Genomic DNA, 21471 nt, shown 5'->3' on the forward strand with positions numbered 1-21471 from the left:
AATACACAAGTTTTCCCTTTTATCCACATCCTTAACAACACTCAATTATTTTTCATTTTTGTCATGATAGTATTCTGGTAGGAGTGAGGTGATATCTCATTGTGGTTTTGGTTTGCATTTAACTGATGATTAGAGATGTTGAACATCTTTTCATGTGTCTGTTTGCCATCTGTATGTTTCTTTGGGAAAATGATTATTTACGTCTTCTGCCTGTGGTTTTGATATTGTGTGCAAAAGTTATTTTATATATTCTGGACATTAACCCCTTATTGGCCAATCACTTCCAAATATCTTCTCCCATTTGATAAGTTGCCCTTTTTTGTGTGTTAATGGTTTCTTTCACTGGGCAAAATATTTTAATTTGATTAGGTCCTATTTTCTGTGTTGTTTCTTTTTTGTCCTTGCCTGAGGAAATAGAGACAAAAATATGGCAAAGATGAATCTCATAAAGCATATTGCCTATACCTATACTTTCTTTAAGAATTTATGAGTTCAGATCTTATATTTAAGTCTCTAATCCATTTTGAGTTTCTTTTAGTATATGCTGTGAGAAAATATTCTAATTTCATTCTTTAACATGTAGCTGTCTAGTTGTCTAACACCACTTATAGAAGAAGCAGTCTTTCCCCCAATTGCTTATTCTTGCCTTCTTTGTTATAGATAGATTGACCGTGTATACAAGGGTTAAAATCTGGACTCCCTATTCTGTTCCATTGACTGAATCTCTGTTTTGCGGCCAGCAATGTATATTTTAGATTATAACACCTTTGAAGCACATTTTGATGTCAGGGACTGTGATATCTTCAACTTTGTTCTTTTTGTTTCAAAATGGCTTTGACTATTTGTGGCCTTTTGTGGTTCTATACAAATTTTAGGATTATTTGCAGTAGTTGTGTGAAAAATGCCATGATTATTTTGAGAGGGGTTGCATTAAATCTATAGATTACTCTGGTTCAGAGGACATTTTCACATTGTTTATTTTTAAAACCCATGAACATGGAATATTTTTATATTTACTTGCATTATCTTCAATTTTCTTCATCAATATCTTATAGCTTTCAGAGTGACATCAGTACAATTCTAGGGCACATGATCTAGTAAGTACAATTCTCCTCGTAGAGGCAACAAGACTGAATATCCTGATCCTCCTCAAAGTCTAATAAATAAGATTCAATGTCAGATTTCAAAAGAACGATATTCTATTCCTGTTTCAGTTTCATAAAAACACATACAAATGAATAGATTCTGAAAGTCATAAGAACTGATGTTCATTCATTTCATGTTAAAGTAATTTTATTTACTAAAAAATCTAAATAGAGCCCTAAAACCCAGTTAAGGAAAAAAAAGATAAGCTAATTATTTTGGATAAGATAGCTTTTCACCAAGAGAGCTGAAAATCTGTGGGTTTTAAAAAAGTCATTGTTTCTGAATGGAGAAAAGGTTAAGTATAGGTTAAATGAATGGCCAGTAAGTAAGTTACAAAAAGAGTTCATAGCCTATACTAAATTCTATCTTAAATGAGCTGGTAAAATTATTTTACTGAATGATTATCAATTTTTGTCAACTTGTTTAAAATTCAGTTCCCCTCAGCTCATACCTTTAATAGTATTTTTTTTTTCCGTACTCCTTTTCAGGATCTGCCTAACTCAATTACCAGGAAAAGACAAGTAGACAAAACAAAGTTTGTGGTGAGCCAGACTTTTTTCCCATATGTGCACAGACCACGTGGTCTATGAACATGACAAACCCCACTTCCCATTGCGGGGAGTCACACAGGTACCGGGTAGTATGTATATGTGCTGCCAGGCACTCAAAGACACTGAACTCTCAGCTTGAGGCAGAAACTAAGCACATTTGTGCAGGGAAATCCACGCCTCATGCCGCACTCCAGTCTGCTCTGGGTGTTCCTGGCCTTCACCTTCTCTGGTAGGGATGCTTCCAAACATGGGTGCATGTGTTCAGGGTGAAAGGACTGCACACAGGCGCGTGGTGCTTCACAGGGACTTGGGAGGAAAGGAGGGTTGGAGAAAATCATACTTATTATGATTTCAACTTGGGTTTTCTTTGGGTCCCAAATTAGTCTAATTCCTAAATTATTTTGTTCATTACTTCAGCTGTATTTCCTGATTTTTTCTCCACAGGATCTGGTATGGCTCAGAGAGTTATTCAAGACCAGCCAGACACATCCAGTCAACTGGGACAGTCAGTCACCCTGAACTGTCGGTATGCAACAACCTGGAGCTACATGTTTTGGTACAAGCTGCTTCCCAATGGAGAGATGATTTACCTTATTGGTCAGGTTTTTTCTGGCCAGAATGCAAGGAATGGCCGCTACTCTGTAAATTTACAGAAAGCTAGTAAATCCATCAGCCTCACCATTTCAGACTTACAACTGGAAGATTCTGCAGAGTATTTCTGTGCTCTCTGGGAGCTCACAGTGCTTGAAGTAATGGGAATAGCTAAACAAAAACCCCAGAGTTTAATAAAAGAGAGCTTCCCTGCTGCAGAACTCCAGCTGAAATATGCACCTGCAGATCCCAGACCAGAAATGGTAGTTGTGTGGTTGCTTAATCTGTGGTCTGGAAGTTCCTTTTAAGTCACTTAGGAACAGATGTCCAGACTAACTTTCTAGTAATATGTTCTCAGTCTTGATTTTTTTAATTTTATATCAATCATACAGAACATGTGCAAAGTTGTCTAAATTTGAAAACTTGCCCTGTAATAATTTAATGTGGCAACGGCACCTAAAAAAATCTCACATCATAAATCTGGGTTTAATTTTCAGAAATTGTCATGAATATAATTTCCTTAATCTTTTCTTCTTAGGTGTTGTGTCAGTTAGGGTACAATCAGAAAAGTAGAACCACAGTAATCCAGAATAAGAGACTCATTTTAAGGAATAGAACTCTCAGGCAATTGCTAGAGTTGGTGGAGGAGTTTATACAAAGCTGTTATCTTTGCATCTTGTGCTGAACCTGAATTTACTTTAAATCAACTAGAGTGTCATTTGGAAAGGAAAGTTGGATATGGATAAAAGCATGGAAAAACTGGCATTTAAGGACATACTAGAACTCATGAGGATGACTGGAACCCACAAAAATACACTAAAAACTTGTCTGTCTCTCACTTCCTTCAATCTCAGGAGAAGTGGATATTTATCACCATGCTACATGCACATTTGGCCCAAGACAGAGGGATGATGAGGAGGAGATCTGGTTGGAGGTTAAGGAGCTGTAAGTCAACAGTAAGATGAGCTAGCAGATCAGCAGCAACACGTGTGAGTTGCATAGTGACTGGAGCCCTGCACCAACCAGCAGGGCATAAAAAATGTGGCTACTTTATGACAACTACCTTCTAAACCTTGCACAATCTTTTTTATGGCCAACCCTAACCCAGAACAATACAGAAAAACAAATTCTGAGTCATAGATTTCCAGCTAGTAGAGACACTACAAAGCTATTCCAGTACCTTCTGTGTCAACTGGTCATCCATGTATACCTCTTTTAACAATGCACTTTCAAATAAAGAAAACAGCAAAACTATGCTTCTTGTTCAGTTCAGTTCAGTTCAGTCGCTCAGTCATGTCCGACTCTTTGCAACCCCATGAATTGCAGCACGCCAGGCCTCCCTGTCCATCACCAACTCCTGGAGTTCACTCAAACTTACATCCATCGAATTGGTGATGCCATCCAGCCATCTCATCCTCTGTCGTCCCCTTCTCCTCCTGTCCCCAATCCCTCCCAGCATCAGAGTCTTTTCCAATGAGTCGACTCTTCGCATGAGGTGGCCAAAGTACTGGAGTTTCAGCTTTAGCATCATTCCTTCCAAAGAACATCCAGGACTGATCTTCTTTAGAATGGACTGGTTGGATCTCCTTCTTGTTAATATGATGCAATTATTCCCCATTCGACCATAATCAACGTAACCTTCGCCTGAAAAGAGTATACCAGGTTTGTGCATGCATGCTAATTTGCTTCAGCCACATCCGACTCTTCATGACCCTATGTACTGTAGCCCACCAGGCTCCTCTGTCCATGGGATTCTCCAGGCAAGAATACTGGAGTGGGTTGCCACGCCCTCTTCAAGGGATATCAAGTTCAATTATCCATTTTTGGGTGTTGTTCTTTCTTTTTGTACCTCACCCATACTGTCCCATCAGATCCTGTATCTTAACTATTGAGATACAATCAGATACAAGATTAACTTGTATTTTGCACATCATGTTTCCATAGGCAGGCAAGTGGGGGAGAGATTTTAAAATGGTTACTCTATGCATAAATATATTCATATCAAACTGAAAAAGAGATTGTCATAACTACTGTCAACTTAAAAAATATTCACAACCAGAAGTTGAGAGTTACGTTTTATCTGGTGGGAATTTTTAGGACTTCAAGCCTGGGAGATAGCATCTCAAGTAAACCTGAAAGAACTGCTCTGAGGAGGTGAGCAGAGTGGCCAGGTTGTATAGAAGTTTTGCAACAAAGTGCAGGTAGTCGGAACATCAAAAGATTATTGTTAATTAAAGAAAAACGGATATCTCAAGTTAAGGATGGACTTCCCTGGTGGCTCAGACAGTCAAGAATCTGCTTGCAATGCAGGAGACCTGGGTTTGATCCCTGGGTTGGGAAGATTCCTTGGAGGAGGGCATAGCAATCCACTCCAGTATTCTTGCCCAGAGAATCCCCATGGACAGAGGAGCCTGGCAGTCTACAGACCATGGGGTTGCAAAGAGTCAGACATGACTGAGCGACTAAGCACAAGTTAAGGAGTCTAGCACACTTCTATGCATGGGAAGATGCAAGAGTCCGGGCTTACTGAAGTCATTCTTTTACTATTCACCTCAGCTATCTTGGGGCCATTATCTGTGTTTCTTACATCCTGAGCTCCTTTAGTCTCATGGTAGGGAGTGACTGCAGTTCTGATGGTTGTTAGATCACAGATAGTCTTCTCCTTCCTGAGTGCCCTTAGGCTCAGGAGCTCACATTGGGCTGCGGTTACTGATGACTGTGACATCCTTGTTTACTGATATGGCAGGAAGTACTCCATTTCTGATTATTACAGTTTTTGTTACTGCAAATGACCACATGATTGTTGATAGTATTTATAACTACCTTTCTATTGCCCATTCCATAACATTTTTGCTCATAACAAGCACCTTCACTCACTGCCATACTTCACTTCCTATAAAACAAGCTCCTTACATAGGAGCAATGCTATGTGGAAAGTCATCAAGGTGAGTAAGACATTCTGCAAGCCCACCACTGTGGTTTTGACAGAAGCTCAAAGGGTATTGAAGGCAAATCCAAGGGTCTATTTAAGTGGAAATAATCTTGCCAATAAACAGGGAAAACTGATATACTGTATTCTGAGAAATATAGTTCAGAACGATGCTTGATTTCATATCAGATGCAATAGAAGTCACCAAGGGAAAGCATTTTTAAAGTGTTAAAAGGAAGCAAACAAGTAATACTTTCAAACTAACTTCTTATGAACATGAAAATGAATCCTTTATTTAAATCTTTCTATTTTTTTTCTGCTGAGAATCAGGCTGTAACACACTGCATGAATCAAGAATGAAAGCTAAAGCTCTGCCAGCTGGTGTCCTGCTCAAATATCTTATGATGCTTACACTGGCCTTTCTGCTCCCCTCTAGTGATCATGGGTTAAACTGTGAGGAAGCCTATTGCAGTGAAAAGGAAAAAAGAGAAATGAGGTTTTTTTCTTTCCCTTTCCTGGGACCAAAGAAGATAAAAAGAACAGTGAGCAGGCCTGAACATTCCTGAAGTGAAGTGAAAGTTGCTCAGTCATGTCCAACTCTTTGCAACCCCATGGACTATAGTCCATGGAATTCTCCAGGGCAGAATACTGTAGTGGGTAGCCTATCCTTTCTCCAGTGGATCTTCCCAACCCAGGAAGTGAACTGGGGTCTCCTGCATTGCAGGTGGATCTACCAGGGAAGCCCTGATAGAGATTCCCAGAAGTCTCAATAGGGAAAGGTGTGAACATTCCTAGTTGTTTTGTTTTGTTTTGCCTTAACTGCTCCTAACTCTGCATATCTGTAAGTTTGCTTTACTGCTCCCTAACTCTGCAGGAGCTGCAATTCACACTGTCTCCCTTGTCTCTATGCTAAATACATCTCCTATCTAGTGTTTTCCCTTACAACACCCTTCCCTTTGTAGTTACATATCAGAAAGAAGGCTGCAGAGCCACCTAACTGCCAGAGTCAATTGCTGGGTTACAGATGCCAGGCTATGACTATCTTTGAAACAATGCAAGAGGAAGAAATCAAGATCTTATTATCACCTTGACTCCTGACTGTGAGCCCTTGCCTTGTGGTTCAGATGGTAAAGAATCCACAGGTTTGATTCTTGGGTCAGGAAGCTCCCCTGGAGAAGGGAATGGCAACCTACTCCAGTATTCTTAAAGCCACCTTTCTATTTCCTCCAAATTCTGTCTCTGTCCTTTTTATTTGGCTTTGGTGGGCAGAGAAAACCAAAACTTTGGCCAGCAAAAGTGTAATCACAATAGGAGCTCTCACTGCTGAACTGTTCAGTAAACTTCCCTATGCAGAAATGGGGAGAAAGAGGATTCAACCAAACTGGCTGTTTTCTTTTTTTCTTCTTCTTTTGCCTGCCAGATGTGAAAGTGATTGACTTCAAATGACAAATACAGCACATGGCCTGATTATGGCTGCAGAGTAAGAGGCTACCTTGAAAAGAAATTTTGAAATTGTTGCACAAGATGGATGTCTTTCTTCTCTGGCAAGTAAAATTGTATGTACTGCTCTGTCTTTTCTTGTAGTATAGAAATAGCTAGCTAAGTGGGAGCAAGAGTCAATAATGGGAAAAAATAAACAATTGCAGAAAACACTGCTTGGTATACTTATTCCAGTTTATATTATGGCACCCAATCTTTCAAAATAACACCCTAATGAATTAATTTCTCATTAATAGTAATAAGAACATGATAGACATGGACACTTATGATAACACATGAAATCTGCCGGGTAAACTACTACATATACATCAGAAAGGGCTCCCCTGGTGGCTGAGCTGGTAAAGAACCTGCCTGGAAATGCAGGAGCCACAAAAGATGCAGGTTTGATCCTTGGTTATGGAAGATCCCCAGCAGTTCAGTTCAGTTCAGTTCAGTCATTCAATCATGTCCGATTCTTTGTGACCCCATGAACTGAGGCACGCCAGGCCTCCCTGTCTATCACCAAATCCCGAACTTCACCCAAACCCACATCCATCGAGTCGGTGATGCCATCCAACTATATGTCCTCTGTTGGCCCCTTCTCCTCCTGCCCTCAATCTTTCCCAGCATCAGGGTCTTTTCAAATGAGTCAGCTCTTTGCAAGAGGTAGCCAAAGTACTGGAATTTCAGCTTCAACATCAGTCTTTCCAATGAACACTCAGGACTGACCTCCTTTAGGATGGACTGGTTGGATCTCCTTGCAGTTCAAGGGACTCTCAAGAGTCTTCTCCAACACCACAGTTCAAAAGCATCAATTCTTCGGCACTCAGCTTTCTTCACAGTCCAACTTTCATATCCATACATGACTACTGGAAAAACCATAGCCTTGACTAGACGGACCTTTGTTGGCAAAGTAATGTCTCTGCTTTTGAATATGCTGCCTAGGTTGGTCATAACTTTCCTTCCAAGGAGGAAGCGTCTTTTAATTTCATGGCTGCAATCACCATCTGCAGTGATTTTGCAGCCCCGAAAAATAAAGTCAGCCACTGTTTCCACTGTTTCCCCATCTATTTGCCATGAAGTGAAGGGACCAGATGCCATGATCTTCATTTTCTGAATGTTGAGCTTTAAGCCAACTTTTTCACTCTCTTTAGTTTTTCTTCACTTTCTGCCATAAGGGTGATGTCATCTGCATATCTGAGGTTATTGATATTTTCCCCGGCAATCTTGATTCCAGCTTGTAATTCCTCCAGCCCAGCTTTTCTCATGATGTACTCTGCATACAAGTTAAATAAGCAGGGTGACAATATGCTCTGGAGTAGGAAATAGCAACCTGCTGCAGTATGCTTGCTGGAAAATCCCATGAACAGAAGAGCCTGGCAGACCATAGTCCATAGGTTGCAGTCAGTCATGAATGAGCACACATGCACTCATACATATCCCAGAAAAATATTGACCTTTATCTTGTGGATAGATTATTCTGCAATTTCAGATTCTGTCTCCCAACCCCATCCCCAAGATTTTGCACATTGCTGCAGTTGATTGAATATTTAACTTAGGGAAGGTATTATGTTGGGTGATTTGAATGTTTGTTCCTACTTAATTCTTATTGGAACACTTCAAGGTTGGATCAATTCACCTTTAGGCAGGCAATGTTACAAAGTGCTGGAAACCGAAAACTTGGTTTGTATTTCTAGATCTACCACTCATTAGTTGAGTATCTTGGCAAAATGACTTAATGATTTTTTGCTTTAGTGTTCGCGTATCTACAATGTTAGATATTGATAGAATATCAATATTGATAGAATCTACCATGCAGAGTTCTCATGAGAAGTGAATGAGTTAATAAGTGCCAGTGCTGAATCCAGTGCCCAGCAGAAAGATACTGACTACTTACAGGAAAGGAAATTGAACTTGAAGGGGGTTCAATATTTTTCCTGGTGTTGCATAGTAAGTATCAGAGTGGAGCCTCCTCTCCATTAGAGCAGATGCCCTTTTTCACCCCAAGAGTAACTTTGTCTCAACACAGTATTGTATTGTGTTTATAGTACTTATTACTCTTTAAAATTATTTTTTCTAAAAAAAAAAAAAACATTAATTTAATTTTTCTCTCTTCCTACTGAACTATAGGCATTTAATATCTCTTTACTACAGCATCCTCCAGACCTGCTTGGCACACAAGAGGCCATACACACACACACAAACACACACACACACACACAATATGAAACCCAGTAGGATTCTATAGGGTCTTTCTGAAACAGACTCCCAATACTCAAACTCTGTTGCTTCTTGTGCATAGAAAACCATTAGCCTCTTGCACTTTCCTTGAATTCCAAAGAATAAACTTAATCAGAAAAAAATGCAGAAGGAGAGGAAAACAGTCAAGCAAGACAAAATAATAATAGTTTCACCATTAAGCAAAGCTAAGAAGGACTTTTTGTTTCTTTCCATTTGAAAGTTTCAAATTTTTAAATTGAAATTTTATATAAAAAATTTCTAACCAAAGTGCTTTTCCTCCCATGGGTTGCCATCCCAATCTCTCTCAAGTTGAATAGCAGCAGTCCACAACAAGGAAACTGATTTCTGAAAGTTCTCAGAAACGTTCAGTTTCTCTTTGCTGAAAGAGTGTGGTCAGTTCTTCATGTGACTTTACAGGGGATGTCTGATTAAGCTTCTTCTTTGGCTTAAGTTTTTTCACAGATAAGGGCAGGCTGAGGACATGGGAGGCAAGGACCATAGAGCCCAGCTCCATTTCAGTATATTTAAATGAATCTTCAACTTTCTGCATCTCATAAAACATTCTGCTTTTACACTTGTAATTCACTTTCCCTCCCATAATAATAAAACAGGTATCTCTTTTACTTTGAAATAGTACCTCTCGGCCTAAACACTTCACCGACATCATTCTTTCTGGTTTCTATGGCACCTTAGGCCACTGATCATCCAAATTCTATGGTCTAATTCTATAGGACTCATTTAAAATATTCAAGCTTTCTCATCTTAGAAAAAATATTTCATATTCCTCCAAACCCCATACATGCCACTCCTGCAACCAATCTGTCTTTTACTCCCTGGCTATTGTTTAAAAGCCTTAACCATATAACTGCTTACACTCTGACATCTTTTTTCACTCTGTACACTTCTGTTTTTCCTCCCAATATTTTCGAAAATCTATTTTCTTAAAAATCACCAATGATCTCTTTATTGTTAAATCTAAAAGACGTTTTTAACCTCCTCCATCTAGACAAGTATTTCTCAAGTTCTAATGTGCACAGGAGTATTATTAAAATGTAGATTCTGACTTAGGAATTTTGAGTTAGGCCTGAGATTCTGAAGTCAGAGTAGCTCCCTGGTGACGCAAATGCTACCTACCTACAGACCACATTTGAGCAGCCACTCTCTGCAGTGTGTGACACTCCTTTTGGGGACCTTTGTGTTCCTGGCACACAGTACCCCAACCTTAAACTTTAACTTCTGGGAGATCCTTTGCAAGATCTCCTATTCTTCTTTACCCACCACACTTCAAGACCATTCCTACTGCTTAGACCCTGTTTTCCTCTCAATCTGTATACTATTCTTTGAAAATTTCATCTGCTCATATTGCTCCAATTATCATGCAAACAGTCTTAGTGGAGTGCACATAAGACTGGTCTCTGGAGTTAGATCTAGATTCTAATCACTACCCTGTCACTTAAAAATACTGCAATCCTGTGTAATTTAAATTCTTTGAAGCTAGGTTTACCATCTATAAAATGGAGGGTAAAAACGAGTAACCCAAGATGTTGTTGTATTAAATAAGATATTTCTTATAAAGCTCAGACAGTAAAGAACCTACCTACAATGTGGGAGACCTGGGTTCAACCCTGCGTCAGGAACATACCTTGGAGAAGGGCATGTTAACCCACTCCAGTATTCTTGCTTGAAGAATCCCATGGATAGAGAAGCCTGGCAGGCTACAGGTCATGGGGTCACAAAGAGTCAAACACCTCTGAGCAACTAACACTTTTAGTATTTCATTTTAAAATAAAGCTTAAACTGCAGTGCCCCTTACTTAAACATGTCATTTCCAAGATGCATAGGGCCCTAGCCATATTTTATAAATGTTTCAAAAAATAAGATATCTTAACGAGTTAAGATCCTTGCCAGTTAAACCCCAACTTCCACTCTACTATAATTCTAGTCTGTCAGGTGGTGATGGAGTGAGCCACAGGCTTATTTAGCATCTGCAAGAGTGAATTTGAATTAAGAATGCATATAATTTTGACCTAGCGGAATTTATTTATGCAGCTCACAGTCACTTCAGTATATAAGTGTTTGTCATCAAGATCTCACAGGCTAAGTATCAGAGACTGATTTCAAACAAAAATCTGTTTGACACTAATGCTAATTACCTTACATTACACTGTACTGCTGTTCCTTTGGTAATGATTCATTAACAAGTCTTTGTTTCCAAAAGGCATGAGAGTCTATTGCCAGAACTTTTAGTGTTTTAAGAGCAGGTAACACCTCCCTAACTGGTTCCAATATGTTTTTATAGTTTCCTTGCACGCTGCTGCATTCCACTCTGTGGAATATCTGTGCATTCCACCCTATCCACTGGAAGATGAGTTTGCTTATGTTCTTCCTCTTGTATGAAAATGGCCTTGTCTGATCATATTTATTATTGTTCATATTAACTTCTTACTGACTGGTCACAATGTTTTACATTTATGAGAATAAAGTGAAACTCATAGCATGCCAGTCCAATGAGGGCATTAACAACTATGGTAGGTAGATGATACCAAGGTTCCCCAGGTAGTGCAGTGGTGAAGAATCTGTCTGCTGATGCAAGAGATGTGGGTTTGATCACAGGATTGGGAAGATCCCTTGGAGGAGGAAATGGCAACCCACTCCAGTATTCTTGCCTGGAAAATTCCATGGACAGAGAAGCCTGGTGGGCTACAGTCCATGGGGTTGCAAAGAGTCTGAGGGACTGAGCACACACACACGCACACATAAAAGAAATTTGCAAATGTAATTAAAGTCTCTAATCAGTATGACCTTGAATGAATCAAAAGGAGATTGTCCTAGGTGGGCCTAATCTAATCAAGTGAGCTCTTTAAAAAAGAGTTTAAACTTTTCCTTCGATCAGAGACATCCTCCTTCTCTTGAGGAAAGAAGTTGCCATGAGTGCTACAGCTACAAGGAAATGAATTCTACCAGCAACCACTGAGTCTGGAAGAGGACCCCATGCTCCAGACAGTCTTAGTTGACTCCTTGACTGCAACGTTGTGAGTTCAGCTTAACTGTGTGCTGATTTCTGACTTACAGAACCTGTGATATAAAGAGATGTTGTTCCATCACGAAAGTTCTTGATAATTTGTCACTCATCAATAGGAAACTAACATAGAAAATAAACTCATTAATTGGTGTGATCAGTTGATAGTATTTAGGATTTGTTATGACATAAGAAAATTTGGAATGTAATGAAGTCTTGTAGTACATAGTACTGTGATAGATTGTTTCCAATTTTGACCATAATCCTATAAATTTTCATCCATTTTCAAAATGCACTTTGCATTTTTTAAGAAAGCAAATTTCAATCAATGGTTATCTCTCTTTTCTCTGTATTAAAGTTTTTACAAATTTATTGTCATAAGAAGAAAAGTGTAAAAAGTATGAAGACAAAAAGCATAGAAAAAAAGTATTATAGCAGTGTGTCATGGAAATAAGTACTAAAATATGACTCAATTTTCTAGACTTATGCTGTCTGTGAAATTTGCTTTCTAAAATTTATCCCACACCCCCATGACCCAGGCCAGGGGCGGTGGCTGGGAGGACCAACCCCACGTCCAAGGAGCCGTGACTGCGTGGGCACAGGAGGGCTTAGAGGAGCTATCCCACACTGAAGGTCAGGAAGGGTGGCAGTGAGGAGATACCCCTCGTCCAGGGTAAGGAGCAATGGCTGCAATTTGCTGGAGCAGCTGTGAAGAGATACCCCACTCCCAAGGAAAGAGAAACCCAAGTAAGACAGTAAGTGTTGCAAGAGGGCATCAGAGGGCAAACACACTGAAACCATACTCACAGAAAACTAGTCAATCTAATCACACTACGACCACAGCCTTGTCTAACTCAATGAAACTAAGCCCATGCCCGTGGGACAACCCAAGATGGGCGGGTCATGGTGGAGAGATTTGACAGAATGTGGTCCACTGGAGAAAGGAATGGCAAACCATTTCAGTATTCTTGCCTTGAGAACCCATGAACAGTATGAAAAGGCAAAATGATAGGATACTGAAAGAGAAACTCCCCAGGTCAGTAGGTGCCCAATATGCTACTGGAGATCAGTGGAGAAATAACTCCAGGAAGAATGAAGGGATGGAGCCAAAGCAAAAAGAATACCCAGCTGTGGATGTGACTGGTGATAGAAGCAAGGTCCGATGCTGTAAAGAGCAATATTGCATAGGAACCTGGAATCTCAGGTCCATGAATCAAGGCAAATTGGAAGTGGTCAAACAAGAGATGGCAAGAGTGAATGTTGACATTCTAGGAATCAGCAAACTGAAATGGACTGGAATGGGTGAATTTAACTCAGATAACCATTATATCTACTACTGCGGGCAGGAATCCTTCAGAAGAAATGGAGTGGCCATCATGGTCAACAAAAGAGTCCGAAATGCAGTACTTGGATGCAGTCTCAAAAACGACAGAATGATCTCTGTTCGTTTCCAAGGCAAACCATTCAACATCACAGTAATCCAAGTCTATGCCCCAACCAGTAACGCTGAAGAAGCTGAAGTTGAACGGTTCTATGAAGACCTACAAGACCTTTTAGAACCAACACCCAAAAAAGATGTCCTTTTCATTATAGGGGACTGGAATGCAAAAGTAGGAAGTCAAGAAACACCTGGAGTAACAGGCAAATTTGGCCTTGGAATACGGAATGAAGCAGGGCAAAGACTAATAGAGTTTTGCCAAGAAAATGCACTGGTCATAACAAACACCCTCTTCCAATGACACAGGAGAAGACTCTATATATGGACATCACCAAATGGTCAACACTGAATCAGATTGATTACATTCTTTGCAGCCAAAGATGGAGAAGCTCTATACAGTCAGCAAAAACAAGACCAGGAGCTGACTGTGGCTCAGACCATGAACTCCTTATTGCCAAATTCAGACTTAAATTGAAGAAAGTAGGGAAACCACTAGACCATTCATGTATGACCTAAATCAAATCCCTTATGATTATACAGTGAAAGTGAGAAATGAATTTAAGGGCCTAGATCTGATAGACAGAGTGCCTGATGAACTATGGAATGAGGTTCGTGACATTGTACAGGAGACAGGGATAAAGACCATTCCCATAGAAAAGAAATGCAAAAAAGCAAAATGGCTGTCTGGGGAGGCCTTACAAATAGCTGTGAAAAGAAGAGGTGAAAAGCAAAGGAGAAAAGGAAAGATATAAACATCTGAATGCAGAGTTCCAAAGAATAGCAAGAAGAGATAAGAAAGCCCTCTTCAGCGATCAATGCAAAGAAATAGAGGAAAAACAACAGAATGGGAAAGACTAGGGATCTCTTCAAGAAAATCAGAGATACCAAAGGAACATTTCATGCAAAGATGGGCTCGATAAAGGACAGAAATTGTATGGACCTAACAGAAGCAGAAGATATTAAGAAGAGATGGCAGGAATACACAGAAGAACTGTACAAAAAAGATCTTCACGACCCAGATAATAACGATGGTGTGATCACTGACCTAGAGCCAGACATCCTGGAATGTGAAGTCAAGTGGGCCTTAGAAAGCATCACTACCAAAAAAGCTAGTGGAGGTGATGGAATTCCAGTTGAGCTATTCCAAATCCTGAAAGATGATGCTGTAAAGTGCTGCACTCAATATGCCAACAAATTTGGAAAACTCAGCAGTGACCACAGGACTGGAAAAAGTCAGTTTCCATTCTAATCCCAAAGAAAGGCAATGCCAAAGAATGCTCAAACTACCGCACAATTGCACTCATCTCACACGCTAGTAAAGTAATGCTCAAAATTCTCCAAGCCAGGCTTCAGCAATATGTGAACCGTGAACTTCCTGATGTTCAAGCTGGTTTTAAAAAAGGCAGAGGAACCAGAGATCAAATTGCCAACATCCGCTGGACCATGGAAAAAGCAAGAGAGTTCCAGAAAAACATCTATTTCTGCTTTATTGACTATGCCAAAGCCTTTGACTGTGTGGATCACAATAAACTGTGGAAAATTCTGAAAGAGATGGGAGTACCAGACCACCTGACCTGCCTCTTGAGAAATCTGTATGCAGGTCAGGAAGCAACAATTATAACTGGGTATGAAACAACAGACTGGTTCCAAATAGGAAAATGAGTTCGTCAAGGCTGTATATTTTCACCCTGTTTATTTAGCTTCTATGCAGAGTACATCATGAGAAATGCTGGACTGGAAGAAACACAAGCTGGAATCAAGATTGCCGGGAGAAATATCAATAACCTCAGATATGCAGATGACACAACCCTTATGGCAGAAAGTGAAGAGGAACTAAAAAGCCTCTTGATGAAAGTGAAAGTGGAGAGTGAAAAAGCTGGCTTAAAGCTCAACATTCAGAAAACGAAGATCATGGCATCTGATACCATCACTTCATGGAAAATAGATGGGGAAACAGCAGAAACAGTGTCAGACTTTATTTTTCTGGGCTCCAAAATCACTACAGATGGTGACTGCAGCCGTGAAATTAAAAGACGCTTACTCCTTGGAAGGAAAGTTATGACCAACCTAGATAGCATATTCAAAAGCAGAGACGTTACTTTGCCAACAAAGGTTCGTCTAATTAAGGCTATGGTTTTTCCTGTGGTCATGTATGGATGTAAGAGTTGGACTGTGAAGAGGACTGAGTGCTGAAGATTTGATGCTTTTGAACTGTGGTGTTGGAGAAGACTCTTGAGAGTCCCTTGGACTGCAAGGAGATCCAACCAGTCCATTCTGAAGGAGATCAGCCCTGGGATTTCTTTGAAAGGAATGATGGTAAAGCTGAAACTCCAGTACTTTGGCCACCTGATGTGAAGAGTTGACTCATTGGAAAAGACTCTGATGCTGGAAGGGATTGGGGCAGGAGTAAAAGGGGACGACAGAGGATGAGATGGCTGGATGGCATCACTGACTCGATGGACGTGAGTCTGAGTGAACCCCGGGAGTTGATTATGGACAGGGAGGCCTGGCGTGCTGCGATTCATGAGTTTGCAAAGAGTGGGACACGACTGAGCGACTGATCTGATCTGATCTGATCTACCTAGTTACAAATAATTGGAAACCAGGACATCCGCTGCCTGCCAGCACCCAGAAGTGAAATGGAACAGAGCAGTAGATGTCTCAGCTAAATATAAACTCTCCTTCCTGCATCACTCATTAGTGTGTTACTTTGACTTTAAAATCTAAGAACTGGCACTGTTTTAGATCTTTCTGTACTTTCTTTTCTACTTGTCTATTTTCCTTTGTTTCTTTTATATTAATTCATCTATTAAAACAATGAAATCAAATGGAAGATTGACAATGACATTCTACATGATCATGTACAGTATGCAAAACTTCAGTCACCAAATAGCTTGGTGTCAACATTTACCAAGTGTTTACAGATACCATATTTTGAAGGAGCACACTGTAGCCTGTGTCACAGAAAAAGTCAGCATGCTTAACTTGACTTTACAGAGAAAAATAACAGACCACTAAGAAGAGAAACTGAACACTTCGGGGTAAAAAATATGACATGAGGACAACTTAAGGACAGCGATTCATGGGGTCACAGAGTCAGACACGACTGAGCGACTGAACTGAACTGAGCTGAACTGATCTAATAAATACAATTCTACTTGTAAAGGCAGCAGGATTGAATATACTGATGCTCTTCTAAGGCTACTAAGTAAAACTCAATGTCAGATTTCAAAGATTAATATTTTTTCCTGTTAACCATTTCATTAAAAATACATACAACTGAATAGATTCTGAAAGTCAGGAGTGATTTTTTTATCATTTGATATTGAAGTAACTTTATTTATTGAAAAATGTAAACAAAGACCTAGAACCAAATGAAAAGAGAAAAAGATACATTAGTTATTTTGGAAAAGACTGTCTTTTGTTGAGAAAGCTAAAGGGCTTCCTAGGTTGAGCTAGTGGTAAAGAACCCAGCAGGCAATTCAGGAGACATGAGATGCTGGTTCAATCCCTGGGTCAGGAAGATTCCCTGGAGGAGGGCAGAGAATCCTACTCCAGTATTCTTGGCCCTTCCCAAGTGACGCTAGTGTTAAAGAAGCCGTCTGCGAATGGAGAAGATGTAAGAGACGAGGGTTTGATCGTTGGGTTGGGAACCCACTCCAGTATTCTTGCCTGCAGAATCCTCATGGGCAGAGGAGCCTGGCAGGTTACAGTCCATGGGGTTGGAAAGAGTTGCACATGACTGAAGCAACAGCACAGCACACACATAAGAAAGCTAAAGATCTGTGAGTTTGTTTTATTGTGGTTTTTTAAAGAGTCATTAAATTCTGGATAAAGAAATATAAGCATTGGCTAAATGAATGACAAGAATGACCAGTAAGTAGATTACAGAAAGGATTCATAGTGTATACTAATATGTTTTGAATGGGCTGGCAAAATTATTATCAGTGTATGTCAACTTATTTAGTCTTCTGTTTCTCTCAGCTCAAACCCTTAACATGTGTGTGTGTTAGTTGCCCAGTCGTGTCCAACTCTTTGGGACCCCATAGGCTGTAGCCACCAGACTCCTCTATCCTTGGAATTCTCCAAGCAAGAACACTGGAGTGGGTTGCCATTCCCTTCTCCAGGGGATCTTCTTAACTCAGGGATCAAACCAGGGTCTCTTGAACTGCAGGCATATTCTTTACCATCTGAGCCATCAGGGAAGCCCTCACACACATAATACTAACTGCTTTTTCCATGATGCTTTCAGGATCTACCTAACGTAATAATCAGGGAAAGAAAATTAAACATCTGTGAGCCAAAAGTTTTTCTTATCTGTGAAAAAGACCATGTGATCTATGAACATGACAAACCCCACTTCCTGTCTGAAGGAGTCACACAGGAACAGGTACTATGTAAATATGCTGCCAGGCACACTAAGACACTGAACTCTCAGCTGAGGCAGAACTGAGCACATTTGTGCAGGGGAACCCATGCCTCATGCCGCTCTCCAGCCTGCTCTGGGTGTTCCTGGCCTTCACCTTCTCTGGTAGGGATGCTTCTAAACGTGGGTGCGAGTGTTAAGGGTGAAAGGGCTGCACACAGGCGCGTGGAGCTTCACAGGGACTTGGGGAGGAAAGGAGGATTGGAGAAAAAGGAGCATTTTATAATTGCAGTTTGATTTGTCTCTGGGTCCTAAATTAGTCTAAATCCCACACTATTTTATTTAGTGCTTCATCTCTGTTTTCTGATTTTTTTCCCCATAGGATCCAGTGTGGCCCAGCAAGTAACCCAAGTCCAAACAGCCGTACCCAGTCAAGTGGGGCAGACAGTCACCCTGAATTGTCGATATGAAGTAAGTTGGACCAAGAACTACTACTACATTTTTTGGTATAAACAGCTTCCCAGTGGAGAGATGACTTTCCTTATCCGTCAGTATTCAGTACACCTGAATGCAAGGAACAGCCGCTACTCTGTAAACTTCCAGAAAGCAGATAAATCCATCAGCCTCATCATTTCATCCTTACAGCTCGAAGACTCTGCAAAGTACTTCTGTGCTTTCTGGGGGCTCACAGTGCTTGAAGTAATGGGAAAAGCTGAACAAAAACCCCAGAGCTTAGTAAGAGAGAGCCCCACTGCTTCAAGACCTCAGTTGAAGTGCACACCTGCACATCCCAGAAGAGAGATGGTAGTCCTGTGGTTGCTTCATCTGTGGTCTGGATCAGAAGATTTAATTCTAAATAAAAGCTCCTTCTAGGTGGATCATCAGGCTACAGCTGGAACAAGGAGGGCCTTCCTCACAGGAACTGGAGCCTGAAGAAGACAGGGAATCACTGAGGTTTCTCCCTCCCTTTGGTCCCCCAATTTCCCACCACTGCTTTGGGTCCCATTTGAGCAGGAGGCCGGTAGATGCTGGAACTGGGAAAGCACATCTTATCTCCTGCAACGCCTTTCTGGTGGATCCACTTCAAGCTCTTGCCTCCCCTTTCACTAAGAGTTTCCTCTGATTGCCCAGGTTGACACAGGCTTTCAGCTCTTGCTAGTATCTTGATAATTCCCATCTCTTCTTTGTTTACCTTAACCCTGTCTGCAAATCTATAAATATTCCCTTCATTAAATTTTGTAGTTAAATCTTCAAGTAAATCAAAGATCTTTCTATGTTATTTGGAAGCAGGTGTCCACAGTAACTTTCTACTAATACATTCTTCTCTTGAACTTTCGACTTTAAATCAATCATACAGAACATGTGTAAACTTGTCTAAAGCTATAAACTTGCTCCATAATAATTTAAAGTGACTGCTTCACTAAAATACACTCACATCACAAATCTGGGTACAGTTATCTGGAATCGTTATGAAAATCATTTCCTTAGTCCTTTCTTCTTAAACTTTGTGTCACTTAAGGTATAATCAGGGAAGCAGACCATCAGTGATGTTGAATAAGAGATTAGTTATATATAAAGATTAGAACTCAGGCAGTTGCTAGAGTTGATGGAGTAGTCTATACAAGCAGAAAATATATAAGCACTCTAACGTTCATTGCAGCACTAATTACATTAGGTGGACATGAAGCAACCTAAATGTCCAATGATGGAATAATAGATTAAAAAGATATGGCATATATATACAATTGAATATTATTCAGCCATGAGAAAGAACAAAACAGTGCCATTTGCAGTGGCATAGATGGACCCAAAGATTGTCATACTGAGTGAAGTAAGTCAAACAGAGAAAGACAAGTGTTATCTGATATCTCCTTTATCAGATGGAATTTTAAAAAGTGGTATGTACAAATGAAGGTGTTTACAAAACTGAAATAGAGTCCAGGATGTAGGAGTAGCAATACTCATATCAGATAAAATAGACTTTAAAACAAAGGCTGTGAAAAGAGACAAAGAATGTCACTACATAATGATCAAAGGATCAATCCAAGAAGAAGATATAACAATTATAAATATATATGCACCCAACACGGGAGCACCGCAGTATGTAAGACAAATGCTAACAAGTGTGAAAGGAGAAATTAACAATAACACAATAATAGTGGGAGACTTTAATACCCCTCTCATACCTATGGATAGATCAACTAAACAGAAAATTAACAAGGAAACACAAATTTTAAACGATACAATAGACCAGTTAGACCTAATTGATATCTATAGGACATTTCATCCCAAAACAATGAATTTCACCTTTTTCTCAAGCACACATGGAACCTTCTCCAGGATAGACCACATCCTGGGCCATAAAGCTAGCCTTGGTAAATTCAAAAAAATAGAAATCATTCCAAGCATCTTTTCTGACCACAATGCAGTAAAATTAGACCTCAATTACGGGAGAAAAACTATTAAAAATTCCAACATATGGAGGTTGAACAACATGCTGCTGAATAACCAACAAATCACAGAAGAAATCAAAAAAGGAATCAAAATTTGCATAGAAATGAATGAAAATGAAAATTAAAACACAACAACCCAAAACCTGTGGGACATGGTAAAAGCAGTCCTAAGGGGAAAGTTCATAGCAATACAGGCACACCTCAAGAAACAAGAAAAAAGTCAAATAAATAACTTACCTCTACACCTAAAGCAACTAGAAAAGGAAGAAATGAAGAACCCCAGGGTTAGTAGAAGGAAAGAAATCTTAAAAATTAGAGCAGAGATAAATGCAAAAGAAACAAAAGAGACCATAGCAAAAATCAACAAAACCAAAAGCTGGTTCTTTGAAAGGATAAATAAAATTGACAAATCATTAGCCAGACTCATCAAGAAACAAAGGGAGAAAAATCAAATCAATAAAATTAGAAACGAAAATGGAGAGATCACAACAGACAACACAGAAATACAAAGGATCATAAGAGACTACTATTAACAATTATATGCCAATAAAATGGACAACGTGGAAGAAATGGACAAATTCTTAGAAAAGTACAACTTTCCAAAACTGGACCAGGAAGAAATAGAAAATTTTAACAGGCCCATCACAAGCACGGAAATTGAAACTGTAATCAAAAATCTTCCAGCAAACAAAAGCCCCGGTCCAGATGGCTTCACAGCTAAATTCTACCAAAAATTTAGAGAAGAGCTAACACCTATCCTGCTCAAACTCTTCCAGAAAATTGCAGAGGAAGGTAAACTGCCAAACTCATTCTATGAGGCCACCATCACCCTAATACCAAAACCTGACAAAGATCCCACACAAAAAAGAAAACTACAGGCCAATATCACTGATGAACATAGATGCAAAAATCCTTAACAAAATTCTAGCAATCAGAATCCAACAACACATTAAAAAGATCATACACCATGACCAAGTGGGCTTTAGCCCAGGGATGCAAGGATTCTTCAATATCTGCAAATCAATCAATGTAATACACCACATTAACAAATGTGGTGTAAAAAAATAAAAACCATATGATTATCTCAATAGATGCAGAGAAAGCCTTTGATAAAGTTCAACATCCATGTATGATAAAAACCCTCCAGAAAGCAGGAATAGAAGGAACATACCTCAACATAATAAAAGCTATATATGACAAACCCACAGCAAACATTATCCTCAATGGTGAAAAATTGAAAGCATTTCCTCTAAAGTCA

The 21471-nt window shown here is 39.7% G+C and overlaps 1 pseudogene and 1 gene segment (V, D, J or C); both read left to right on the plus strand.

Annotated features, from left to right (window-relative positions):
- The first annotated feature begins 1788 nt into the window (after nucleotides 1–1788).
- Nucleotides 1789–2596, plus strand: LOC147365066 (T cell receptor delta variable 1 pseudogene; annotated as a pseudogene). Its single transcript, XR_015133791.1, has 2 exons — nucleotides 1789–1926; nucleotides 2142–2596. The product of XR_015133791.1 is annotated as a T cell receptor delta variable 1 pseudogene (transcript).
- A 15280-nt stretch (nucleotides 2597–17876) lies between these two features.
- Nucleotides 17877–18659, plus strand: LOC147365067 (T cell receptor delta variable 1-like). The segment is given in 2 exon segments: nucleotides 17877–17925; nucleotides 18143–18659. Coding segments are annotated over 2 exon segments (540 nt in total).
- The last annotated feature ends 2812 nt before the right edge of the window (nucleotides 18660–21471 follow it).

The sequence above is a fragment of the Bos grunniens genome, chromosome 10 (assembly GCF_055505025.1).
Source record: "Bos grunniens cultivar Pamir isolate PY7600 chromosome 10, Bosgru_T2T1.0, whole genome shotgun sequence".
Classification (NCBI taxonomy): Eukaryota; Metazoa; Chordata; class Mammalia; order Artiodactyla; family Bovidae; genus Bos; species Bos grunniens.